At 39.5% G+C, this 13,887-nt stretch overlaps 1 protein-coding gene across 1 annotated transcript in view; it reads right to left on the reverse strand.

Annotated features, from left to right (window-relative positions):
- tg (thyroglobulin) overlaps window positions 1-13,887 on the reverse strand; it is a 360,953-nt gene that overhangs the window by 211,321 nt on the left and 135,745 nt on the right. Inside the window, exons 28-30 of the mRNA XM_072246581.1 lie at window positions 11,381-11,461; window positions 8,266-8,385; window positions 5,551-5,643 (exon numbers count right to left, since the gene is read on the reverse strand). Coding sequence (XP_072102682.1) covers window positions 5,551-5,643; window positions 8,266-8,385; window positions 11,381-11,461 — 294 coding nt within the window. The remainder of the gene's footprint in view (window positions 1-5,550; window positions 5,644-8,265; window positions 8,386-11,380; window positions 11,462-13,887) is intronic.

The following is a 13,887-nucleotide window of genomic DNA, read 5'->3' on the forward strand; positions in this document are numbered from 1 at the left end:
AGCATTTTGCATCAGTCTTCACTGTGGAAGATACTAGCAGTGTGCCAGATGTTGAAGGGTGCAAGAGAAGAGAAGTGAGTGTGGCTACTATTATGAGGGAGAAGGTGCTCAAAAAGCTAAAAGACTTAAGGGTACATAAGTCACCCGGATGAACTGCACCCTATGGTTTTGAAAGAGGTAGCGGTAGAGATTGTGGAGGCTTTAGTAATGATCTTCAACAAATCATTTGACTCTGTCATGGTGCCAGAGGACAGGAAAACTAGTAAATGTCATTCCACTCTAAGAAAGGAGGAAGGCAGCAGGAAGGAAATTATAGACCACTCAGCCTTGACTCAGTGTTTGGGAAGATATTGGAGTCAATTGTTAAGGATGAGGTTATGGATACTTGGTGACACAGGACAAGATAGGACAAAGTCAGCATGGTTTCCTTATGGGAAAAGCTTGCCTGATGAGCCTGTTGGAATTCTTTGAGATTAAAAGAAGGATAGGTAAAGGGAATGCTGTGGATGTTGTATATTTGGACTTTCAGAAGGCCTTTGACAAAGTGCCACACGTGAGGCTGCTTACCAAGTTAAGATCCCATGGTATTACAGTAATGTTACTGATATAATGAGAGCATTGGTTGATTGGTAAGATGCAGTGAGTGGAATAAAAGGATCCTGTTCTGGTTGGCTGTCAGTGGCTAGTGGTGTTCTGCAGGTGTTAGGACTGCTTCTTTTTATGTTGTATATCAATGACTTAGATAATGGAATAGATGGCTTTGTTGCTAATTTTGCAGAGGATGTGAAGATTGGTGGAGAGGCAGGTTGTGTTGCAGAAACAGTTAGGCTGCAAAGGACTTAAACAGGTTAGGAGAATGGGCAAGAAAGTGGCAAATCAAATACAATGTTGTAAAATGCATGGTCATGTACTTTGGTAGAAGAAAAAAAGGTGTAGACAATTTTCTAAATGGAGAGAAAAATCCAAAAATCTGAGCTGCAAAGGGACGTGGGAGTCCTTGTACAGAACACCCTAAAGGTTAGCTTGCTAATAGAGTCTGTGGTGAGGATGGCAAATGCAATGTTAACATCCATTTCAAGAGGTCTGGAATACAAGAGCAGAGATGTGATGTTGAGGCTTTGTAAGGCACTGGTGAGGCCTCACCTTCAGTATTGTGAACAGTTCTGGGCTCCTCATCTAAGAAAAGATGTGCTGGCATTAGAGAGGTTTCAGAGGAGGTTCACAAGGATCATTCCAGGAATGAAAGAGTTATCATACGAGGAATGTTTCATAGCTCTGGGTCTGTACTCTCTAGAATCTAGAAGGATGAGGGGAATCTCACTGAAACCTTTCAATTGTTGAAAGGCCTAGACAGAGTATGTGTGGAAAGGATGTTTCCCATGGTGGGAGAGTCTAGGACAAGTGTGCACAGTGTCAGGATAGAGGGATGTCTGTTTAAAACAGAGATGCAGAGAAATTTCTTCAGCCAGAGGATGGTGAATTTGTGGAATTTATTACCACAGGAGCTGTGGAGGCCAGGTCATTGGATGTATGTAAGGCAGAGATTGACAGGTTCTTGAATTCACACAGCATCAAAGGTTACAGGGAGAAGACTGGGGAATGGGGTTGATGAGGGAAAGAATAGGATCAGCAGAGCAGACTCAATGGGCTATGTCTTATGGTGTCTGACAGGTAGGTTTGAATATCTCAGAAACAGGTGAACTCCTGGGATTTTCATACACAACCATCTCCACATTTTTCAGAGAATGGTGCCAAAAGCAAAAAAAAAAAAGTCCAGAGAGTGGCAGTACTGAGGATAAAACTGTCTCATTAATGAAGAGGGCAGGGGAGAATGGCCAGACTGTTTGAAGCTGACAGGAAAGTGACAGTAACTCAGATAACCACAACAGTGGTGTGCAGAAGAGCGTCCCTGAATGCATAACATGTCAAACCTTGAAGTGACTGGGCTACACCTTCAGTAGACCATGAATATATACTCAGTGGCCACTTTATTAGATACCACCTGTACCTAATAAAGTGGCCAGTGAGTGTATATGCATCTAAATGCACCTATAAAGAGCAATTTCCAGGCCAGAATGTAATGGGAGGACAATGATTGCTTGGATGGTCAGATAACCAATTGCTTTATACAAAACACCTTCTCTATACAAAATGTTTAAGATGTAAAGAGGAACCTAGTACAGCCCAAGTGCTCCCTCACCAGGAGACAAAGGAGAAAGAGTAAAGGCCTCGTCAAAGCAAATTCAAATTAATGACGTTTTGTCCACCATTGTTGGGATGTGCTCATTAAGAAAAATCACTTGCACAATTTATGAATCAGAGAATTATGCAAAAAAACTGTAAAAAATTAAGTATCCCTGGAACCTTATTTTCCTTGGACAAGATCACAGTCCAAAGGACCCAAGTGAAGTTGGCAAAGTGAATCCAATGAATATTTGACTTGGTAAGAGGAGATGTAAGTACAGTGCTGTTTTCGTGACTGGAAGCCTGGGACCAGTTGTGTACCAAGATATAGGTGCCAAGCCATGGCTCTTATCATTTGTCTTATACATGAATGATTTAGATATGAACACGGGAGGTATGATTAGTAAATGCAGAAGACAAAAAAATAAGCATGTTGTTGATAGTGAGGATAACACTAGGTTACAGAACAGTATTAATTCACTGATAGGTTGGATGAGGCAATGGTAAAAGGAATTCAATGCCATAAGACTAAGACATAGGAGCGTAATTAGGCCATTTGGCCCATCGAGTCTGCTCTGCCATTCCATTGTGGCTGATTTATTATCCCTCAATCCCATTCTCCTGTCTTCTTCCTTACTAATCAAGCTATCAATCTCCATTTTAATTATACCCAATGACTCGGCCTCCACAGCCATCCATGGCAATGAATTTCACAGATTCACCAACTTCGAGCTCAAGAAATTCCTCCTCAGCCGTCTTCTAAAGGGTCTTCTTTCTGTTCTGAGGCCGTGCCCTTTGGTCCTAAGCTCTCCCAATACAGGAAAATCCTCTCCACATCTACTGTCTAGACCTTTCAATATTCAATAGGTTTCAATGAGATCCTGAGCATTCTTCTAAACTCCAGTGAGGACAGGCCCAGAACCATCCAGACTTCTTATACATTAAGCCCTTCATTCCTGTGAACTGCACTGGACCCTCCTCAATACCAGCACATCTTTTCTTAGACAAGTGGTCCAAAATTGTTCAGAATAATCCAAGAGCAGTCTGACCAATGCCTTATGAAGTCTTAGTATTACATCCTTACTTTTACATTCCAGTTCTCTCAAAATAATGCTCACATTGCATTTGCCTTCCTTGTCACTGACATAAACATCATGTTAGTTTTTGAGGAATCCTGTACAGGGACTCCTTTACACCTCAGATTTCTGAATTTGTTCCCTGTTTAAAAAACAATCTACACCTTTATTCTTCTTCCAAAGTGCACGACCGTACACTTTTCTGCACAGCATTTCATCTGCCACTTTGCCTATTCTCCTAATCCATTGAAGTCCTTCTGCAGACTCCCTGGTTCCTCATCACGACTTTCCGCTCCACCTATCTATGCATCATCCACAAACTTGGCCACAAAGCCATCAATTTTGTCATCCTAATCATTGACATATAACGTGAAAAGAAGCATTTCCAAAACTTCATAAAACTCTGATTCGACCATAGCTGGAGTAAGAGGTGCAGTTTTGATCACCCCACCACTGGAAGAAAGTGACTATTCTGGGGAGGGGCTGAGAAAATTTTATCAGAGTGTTGCTTGGGAAACAGTTACGAGTAGTGGTTGTGTAGACTGTGTTGGTTTTCCTTGGCACAGAGAAAGCTGAATAGGGAATTGACAAAGGTGTACAACATGTGAGAGACATAGACAGTGTAATAGTGAACCATTCCCCCCCTCCCCATAATGAAAACTTCTAAAATCAAGAGGACACAGGCTTAAAGTGAAAAATAAGAGGATCAGCGGAATCTGAGGGGAAAAGAGTCATCTAGAGGGTGGTTGCAATCTGGAACACACAGGGTGATGGAGGAAAGCACTTGAATAACATTTTTAAAAAGTATCTGTGTTAGTATATGAATAGCCAACGCATAGAAGGCTGTGAACCAAGTGCTAGTAAATCGGATTTAGCACAGATGGGTACTCGCTGATGGTCTTGGACATAATTGGCTGAAGGGCCTGTTTCTGTAATTTTGAACACAGAATGTAAAACGGTACAGGATAGGAACAAGACTTTAGCCCAGAAAATCTGTGGCAAACATGATGCCAAGTTGAACTAAATTTCTTCTGCATGTATACAATCCATATTCCTCCATTCTCTGCATATTCATGTGTCAATCAAACAGCTTCTTAAACACCATCATCATATCTGCCTCCACCACTACTTCTGGCAGCCTGTTCCAGACACTTACCATTCTCTGTGTAAAAATACTGCTCCAGACATTTCCTTTAAACTTTCTCCCTCTGACCTTAAATCTCCTTAGCATTTTCACTCTGCAAAATGATTCTGACTATCTACCTTATCTATGCCTCCCATAATTTATAAACTAGTAACAGGTTTCCCCTCAGCCTCTAGAGAAAGTAACACAAATTTGGCAAACCCCTCCTTGTGCTCATACTGCATAAGCAGGGCAGCGTGCTTATAAAAGGTTTTGCTAATTCTGCGTCTATTGTTATGGTCTGAACCTCTTCTGCATTTTTTCCCCAAAGTCTCCACATTCCTCCTGTAAGATCGATGACCAAATCTACACACAGTACTCCACATGTGGCTTAACTAATTTTATATAGCACAGTTCATTCTTTCAATGCCTTGACCAATGAAGGCAAGTATGCCGTGTGAATCTGTACTAACCCATCTCCTTGCATATGGACTTGGATCCCAAGATCACTATGTAAATCAGTGTTGTTAAGGCTCCTACCAAAAACTTGATACATTTCCCTTACATTTTATCTCCAAAAGTACAACACCTTACATTTGCTCAGATTAAACTCAATCTGCCATTCCAATATCCATATCTGTAATAGATCTATTTCCTGCTATTCTTTTTCAGCCCTTCACTCTTCATACTCCATCAATTATTGTGTCATTGCAAACTTAATAACTTGTCCATTTTTATCCAAGTCATGTGTAAATATCACAAAGAACAGAGGCCATAACACTGATCTCTGAGGAATACCACTGGCCACAGATCCCACCCCACCCCCCCAGCCAGACAGAAAAACACCCTTCCACCATTATTCTCTGTGGGCAAGCCAATACAGAATCATGGGGGAGGACTACTCTTAACTATCCTCTGAAATACCCTGACATGCTATTCAGTGTTTGCAAGCCTCTCAGGTCATCTAGGATTGGACAATTTATGTCAATTTGATGAATGTTGCACAATCATATTAGGAACAGAAATCATAATTTCAGTTTATCAGACCTAATTGTTGAATTGATATTCCATTTCATTTATCTACCATTACCTGATAAGAAATGATTAATCTCAGTATTAAAAACTTCAGTTATGCCATCCACAATCTGCATAATGAGTTGTAAATACCTGGTAGTTTGGGAATCTGTTGGTCTTGTGGAGTTTGACCAGAACATTTAGTTTTGGAGTTGGTGGAATTTAACCTTTTGTTCATGTCAGAATCTGAAAATCAATTGAAATAATAATTTTAGTTCAAATGTCTAAGAAAAACCTGCCCAATAGAAAAAGTCAAAGCTGTAAATACAATTGATATGTTGTGAAGGAAAGCATGCTGCATATCAAATCTTTTATCATTATTGTCCCATACTCTTTGGTAATATTGATACACTTTGTGATATCTGATATCTAATTCTTTGCACAATTAAATTGAATTTCTATCTTCCTAAGAGACCATCAGTTATTGTCCTACTCCCATTAGGGAAGAGATTGCACAGCATCCATGCCAGGACCACCAGACTCAAAAACAGTTACTTCCCCATGCCATCAGACTGATCAATGCCTTTACCCATTAACCCACCCCACCACTTCTACTTTATCATATCCTGTCAGTCACCTTATGTACAGATACTCCAGTACCTAGCATAATTTTTATATATGTAAATCAGTCAATGAATATAACATAATCTGATGTACTTATGCTTATTGTGATTTTTATTGCGTTCTTTATGCTCAGTATTTTTTTTAAATACTGCATCAGAGGATTCAGAGTAACAATCATTTCATTTTCCTTCACATTTGAGTACCGGAAAATGACGATAAACTGTCTTGAATGTTGAATCTTCTAATTGGCCCAGGTGCAAGCTTTCGACCAGAAAACCTCAACAACTCCTTTCCTCCACAGGTGCTGCTCAACCCACTGATCATCGGTCAGAACCTTTTGACCCAATTTTTGTCAGCAAGCTAGAAATACATACCATGATTTTAGGAGACATTATCATGTGCAAAATATGACGGAAAATTGATTCACAGTAGGAATTATACATGCATTTTCCTAAAGGGCTGGACATTGATAGAAGAGGATCTGAAATTATACTTGGATGGTTTCTGAACAAAGTAATTGTACACAAGAAATTCTGCAGATGCTGAAAACCCAAAGCAACGCACACAAAATGTTGGAGGAAGTCAGCAGGAAGGGAAACTTTCTTTTTAAAAATCAAGACAAAAAAACGAGATTCATTTCAGCATGTTGGAGTGTACCCAAATGGAATACAAGGTTTTGCTCCTTCACCTTGAGCATGGCATCATTATGGCACAAAAGGTCATCATGGACTGACAAGTCAGAACAGGACCGGGAATGGGAATCAGAATTAAAATGTTTGGCATCCAGGGAGTTCCATATTTGGCGATTGGAGTGGAGGTGTTCAACAAAGCAGTCCCCAATTTATGATGGGTCTTACTAATGTAGAGGAAGCCATATCAGGAGCATCAGACACAATAGATGACCCCAGCAGATTCACAGCTGAAGTGTTGCTTCACCAGGGGCCCTAAATGGATGTGAGGGAGGAGGTGAATGGGCAGGTGTAGCACTTTGGCTGCTTGCAGGGATGAGTGCTGGGAGAGAGATTAGTGTGGAGGAATGAATAGACAAGGGAATCACAGAGGGAGCAATCCCTGGGGAAAGTAAAGGGGGGGGGGGAGGTAAAGATCATGGTAGGATTCCATTGGAGATGGCAGAAGTTGCGGAGAATATGTTGGATGTGGAGGGTCATTGAGTGATGGGCAAGGACAAGAAGAACTCTATCATTGTTAAGGCAGAGGGAAGACAATTTGAGAAATGGCAGATGTGTGGGCGAGGGCAGCATCATTGTTTGAGGAAGCGAAACCCCGTTCTTTGAAGGAAGGGAAACCCCGTTCTTTCTCAGATGCCCTGCAAAAGGTGGCTGCATCCTGGGAACATATATAGCAGAGACAAGGAAATGAGAAAAGGGGTTAATATTTTTACAGAAGACAGAGTTATAGTCAAGATAATTGTGGAACTGGTAGATTTATAAAAGATGTTGGTTGACAGTTGGTCTCCAGAAATGAAGACAGAAAGTTCAAGAAAGGAAAGGAAGGTGTCAGAAATGGACCAAATGAATTTAAGGGCAGGATAAGAATTGGAGGTAAAGTTGATGAAATTGATGAGCACAGCATGGGTGCATGAAGCATTACCAATACAGTCATCAGTGTAGCAAAGGAAGAGTTGGGGATTATTACCAGGGAAGTCGTGGAACATGGACTCTTCTACATAGCCAGTGAAAAAGCAAGCATAGTTGGGACCCATGTGGGTGCCCATGGCTAGTTCTCAAGCCTGGAGAAAGTAGGAGGATCAGAAAGCAAAACTGTTGAGGGTGAGGATCAGTTCTGCCAGACGAAGGAGAGTGATGGTGGAGGGAAACTGATTGGTTCTTTTATTGAGAAAAAATTGTGAGGGTTTATTTTTTTTTTATATATACCAACCTCCAAACTATAGAATTGTCAATCCTAAAAGGGGGCCACAAACTGATCTCTTAATGAATATGCATTACAGTAGACAATAGGTGCAGGAGTAGGCCTTTCGGCCCTTCGAGCCAGCTCTGCCATTCACTGTGATCATGGCTGATCATCCACAATCAGTACCCTGTTCTTGCCTTCTCTCCATATCCCTTGACTCTGCTATCTTTAAGAGCTCTATCAGATCAATGTGATATGGAAATTGTTTGAGTCATAGAAAAGATGTTGGATGTCAATGGAGGTGGGCAATGGATGAAAAAAAAAACATGATAGCTGTAAAATTAAACATTAACAACAGGATGTAAAGCTCACCTTGCCAGAGGTAGACATGCTGGAAACGATTAAACGTTCTCTGAAAATTTTCCTCCAATTCTGGCGTCAGTTCATTTAAGTATCGAGCATCCTTAAAGCTTTCTGCTAGCAACGCATAAGCTGCATGAAAATAGAACATCAAAATTCCTTTCATGTTACACTTGCTCATTTCAAACATTCTGCATGAGATAAAGACAACAATAGTCTTTTGGTGTCCTGAATTAGACTCCCATAAGCACAGAGCATGCAATGAAACATTAAAAAAAAGGAACTTGAGGATGTCCTAAAAACTTCTAGGTGCTCTGAAATAGCCTTGGGAAAGAATTATGAAATAACTCATATCCTTCTATTTTATCAGCATGACATAGAAAATGAAGAGCGTGATAATCCTTTAATTAGCTTTCCTTCTCACTCTTTCTTGTATCCCTATTGTATTTAATGTACCCTAAACATCTTGCCTGTGTGGATGATTCGGTGACACTGCCACACATCTCCTATGGGTTTAATCCTGACCCCCAATGCTGCCCATGTTGGGTTTGCCCAATCTCCCTGTGACTGCATAGCTTTCCCCTGAGCGCCATAGTTTTCTCCCATATCCCAAAGCTGTTCAGATCTGTCAATTATTTTGCTCATGTACATTGCCCTTGGGGTAGGTGTGGAATCAAGGTGAAATTCATGGGTTTGTGAGTGAGAATAGGTAAAAGCAAAATGACCAGGGATTTCCTTAGAGTTGATGGAAATGTTACATACTAGCATAGACATGATGGGTTGAATGGCCTTAAAAGCAAAGTTTTTGATTTAAAATCTTTTGTTTATCTGAAGCTTAAATATTCTTTTCTTCTTGGCTTGCTTCATTCTGCATATCTGAAGTTGCAAAACATGGGCACAATGGTGCAAAACCTGAAGTGTGTTTACATTTATGCATGAGAGACACAGGAAGCTCAGACCAGGTATACGTGATTAATCCATTGGCTATTCATGATTGACTCTGGAATTTACAATGTGTATTGTTGCAAGTTACATGGCACACTATCCTTAAAGGGAAGTGGCAGCCTTAAAATAAGCTATTACAATTATTTTCTCTGTTTTAAGTGTAAATTGAATTCATTTATTTACAAATTTAACCAAGTTCCAGTCTGTCTGAGATTTCCCAGTAGCACTTCAAGATTCATCAGATGCTGTTGGAATATCATCTACTCCTGGACTCAAATGACAAAGTCTCTAATTGATTTTCTTCATAAACATTATATGTTGCTTCTTCTTAAAAAGCCGTGGGATTCATTTTAGAAGATTTTTTGATATGCTGTCTTCTGCTCTCCTCACTCTTTGTCTGATCCAGGCCAAAAGATATTTCTAATAGTCGCTTTTTATATTCACTACATTAAACCCTAATGCATAGAATTTCTTTACATAACTTTGTAAAAGAAATTCTTTCAGTAGCATTAACTTGTGTCCCTATTTTATGCTACATTAGTTGGTAGAAAACATATGGCCTCCACAGTGTTCTATTTATAGCCTCATTTAGACTTGAATGGGATCAACCAATCCACTTAATCTTGCTCAGTGACTTGCTTCAAAATCAGGCCTTTTTATATTTAGTAGTTTCAGCTGGTTTACTTCTCTGACCAGAAAATTTCCTTCCCTTGCCTGTAATTTTCATTCTTTATGTCTTCTGCATTTTAAATGTTCTTTCTTCAAATGCTACAGTTGTATTGAGATAGTAGGGTAGCCCATCTCTGCATTACTGATGCTGTCATTGTAAGAATAGTGGGTTTTGGTCCCATATAATATGCAACAGTAGTTTGTGGCCAGTAACTAGTGGTAATGGCCTTCTGAGAAAGAACTAGTGAAACATGGCACCTCTAGTTATAATGCCAAAATTTCCTTCTCCATTCAGTATTTTCACTGTATTTTTGATCAGTGTGTGCACAATATGTAAGAAATGGGCTTCTCATTTATTCACAAACCTAAAACAAATCATTTATTTCAAATTTCTTAGTGGGAAAGGAGGCCATTCAGACAAAGTCTCAAAGTAAAATGTAAGCTTACACAATTATTGCATAAAATCTATTAAGCTGGGACGTTGAATCAGTAAGGGAAAATTAACAAAATCTATACATGACCATTTGGGATAATGAAAAGTTTGGTGGCAAAAACCCATTTGAAACCTTTTAAGTTTTAGCTTCTAAACTTTTTCCACTGCAAATGGTCTACTGATCAAATGAACATTAGTTAGTGCAACACTTTCATTGAACTGAATCTACTAAACTATGAAGCAGAACTAATCATACAAGTCAAGTGATATTCCAATGCTGTGTAGCTATGAACGAGAAAACGTTTTCAAAGTTCATCCAAATCTCTATGAAAACCAAATTGGTTTATTTTACTGTTATCTATTTGCATCAATCTTTTTGACAACATATTTTTATCTGAAAGATCCACAAGAATTTATCAGGAAAATTGCTATTTCCAGTATTTTGTCCTGCTGTAAGGGATATAACAATGTGCATGTACTGCTTTTCATTGTTGAATTTCCAAATTTGAATATATCACAATGTGTGAGATCATGAATGCAGCCTCATACTAAATCACTGTATCTCACACTGGATTGATGCCTCAATTCATCAAATAAGACCCTGCCTATGATATTCTTCTTGATCAGGTCTAAACAGAGACAGGCTATTCAATAAGATAGAGGCAAGAGCATGTGGTCAGCTAATTCTTTGGTCAATTTATCTGGTTTCTAACCCAAGAGCTGAGATAAGAACTGTCCTAATTTTATACATCGCACATGAATTATCGGAAGTTTCTAGTTCTAATTTCAAACCTGGCATTGTTTCTATCTGAAGACGACCGGGGAGATGACCCTAGTACAAGTTAGTATTAATCTCTCAATTAGCTTATCATTAGTTAATGGCTGCTAATGGAATGCAATGTACTTATTTTGGCTAATACTTTCACAAAATTCTAATGCAACTCAAGTACAAAAGTAAATTCTGTGAATAAAGTTTGGTGCATTGCAGAAGTATGAATTTCAAGACAGTTATCTTTCAAACCCTGCTTTCCTTTATTTAAAACTGAACATGGCTGAGTAAATAGTAGATCAGGAACTTACAGCCACCAAACGCCTGTCCTCCAATGATGAACATGAACGTCTTCTTTTGTTTGTTGGACTTAACACCTCTGCAAACACCATCTCCAAGCGTAGAGGTCAGGTTTGTCTGCCGGGTTTCAACATTACACAGCTGTATATTTGGAAAACTGATCTGACCACAGAGAAGTGTGCCTGAAAAACAATCAATGTTCAATCAAAAATGTACAATGAATGCCCTGCTGCCCCATGAAATGGCAAAACAGTTCCCAAACAACAAATCACCAGATCAGTAACAGTGAAGGACAGAACACATTAGAAGGGTCTCTTCTTGCCCTTCGTACCTTTGATTCCCACCATAAGTCTAACTTCATTGTGAAAATAAGTAAGCAGAAGCACAGAAACTGTAAGCACATTATTATAAATAAAACTATTACAAAAAAGGAACTTAATTCAATAAGCACACCTATTTATGTTATTTATGCACAAAGACAATGGTTATTTATGCCATGGTTTGCTTGCATTTGGAAAAGCATGGAAATATTGGGAATAGTAAGCATGCATTTAGATTGGAGAGGTCCCAGATGACAAATTTGACAGATTTCTTCACTGAAGTGATAAAGATAATTGATGAAGGTAGGGCAATAGATGTTGCTTTCTGGACTTAAGCAAACCATTTGACAGAGTCACTCATGGTAGGTTGGTCCAGAGATTAGGTCACATAGGATTCAAGTTGAGTTGGCAAATTGGATCCAAATTTGGTTTGATCGTAAGATAGAGTGTAACAGTGGAGGAGTGTTTTTCTGATTGAAAGTCTGTGAACAATGATATTCTCCAAGGATTAGTGCTGGAACCTTTGCTGTGATACGTGAATGATTTTGATAAGTATGTAAATGAGCTGACAGAAAATTTGGATATAACATGAAAATTAGTGGATAACATGAAAATGGCTCCAAGCTCACGAACAACAAGTGGGCTGAGTTGGGTTTGGGAATCTTACCAGTTGTCAAAGGGATTCTATAAAAGCAATTAGTTGTCTGTGCTGAAGGATTCTTTTTGCTGTGCTGGGCAACACTAAACAGATAGAAGCTGAGATGCCAGTGGAGAACTGCACCAGGAAATGAACTGAATCAGAAAGAGTTTAAAAAGATAGAGACTACAGAATGTTGCTGACTAGATGATCTAGAAAACCTCACAAATGAGACATAGAAATTTATCCTGGGATTAAAGCAGAGACAAAGGGAATGTTGATTTTAAGCAAAAAAAAAAATGGGTATAAAAGTGTTTTTACCTCTGAAATAGATGTTGTTAAATACACAGCTGAACTGCAGCATATAGTTTTGCTCTTTTTCAGAAGGGATAATCTAGATACTGGACACAGCTCAGAGAAAATTTACAAGGCTGACTTTTGGGATGAAGGGATGTTATTAAGAAGAGTGACTAAGTGATTGAGTGTAAAGCCATTGAAGTTGAGAAGAATGGAATGTGATCTTATGAAAAATGTTAGATTCTGAGGCTGTTTGACAGTGTAGATGAAGAAAAGATTCTTCATTTAGCTAATCATTCTGGATCATTTAGAATTACATCAGAATAAGAGGTCACACAGATAAATTGGGAGTATTTTCTTCTCTTTGTTGGTTGTAAATGCTAGGAACTCCTCATTCCAGAAAAGTGAAAATTTAATCATTGTTTTTATCAGTGATTGCAGCAGGCAAATTCTTGAAATATCAGAGTCAATGGTTGCAGGAAAGTAAAACCGAGCAACACACACAAAAAATGCTGGTGGAACGCAGAAGGCCAGGCAGCAACTATAGGAAGCGGTACAGTCGAAGTTTCAGGTTGGGACCCTTCAGCAGGACTAACTGAAAGAAAAGATAATAAGAGATTTGAAAGTAGGAGGGGGAGATCCAAAGTGATAGAAGAAGACAGGAGGGGAGGGGTGGATCTACAAGCTGGAAAATTGATTGGCAAAAGGGATATTAGACTGGAGAAGGGAGAGGATCATGGGACAGGAAGCCTGGGGGGAGAAAGAAGGGGGGAAGGGAGCCCGGAGGGTGGAGAGCAGGCAAGGATTTATAGTGAGAGGGACAGAGAGAGAAGAGGAAAAAAAAAGGGGAAAAATATATATATTAAATAAATAAATAAATAAGGGATGGGGTGTGAAGGGGAAGAGGGGCATTAAGAGAAGTTAGAGAAGTCAATGTTCATGCCATCAGATTAAAGGCTACCCAGACAGAATATAAAGTGTTGTTCCTCCAACCTGACTGTGGCTTCATCTTTACAGTAGAGGAGGCTGTGGATGGACATATCAGAATGGGAATGGAACGTGGAATTAAAATGTGTGGCCACTGGGAGATCTTGCTTTCTCTGGCAGACAGAGCGTAGGTGTTCAGCAAAACGGTCTCTCAGCCTGTGTCGGGTCTCACCAATATATAGAAGGTCGCACCGGGAGCACTATATCACGCCAGCCGACACACAGGTGAAGGGTCGCTTCACCTGGAAGGACTATCTGGGGCCCTGAATGGTGGTAA

This window comes from Mobula birostris, chromosome 1 (genome assembly GCF_030028105.1).
Source record: "Mobula birostris isolate sMobBir1 chromosome 1, sMobBir1.hap1, whole genome shotgun sequence".
Classification (NCBI taxonomy): domain Eukaryota; kingdom Metazoa; phylum Chordata; class Chondrichthyes; order Myliobatiformes; family Myliobatidae; genus Mobula; species Mobula birostris.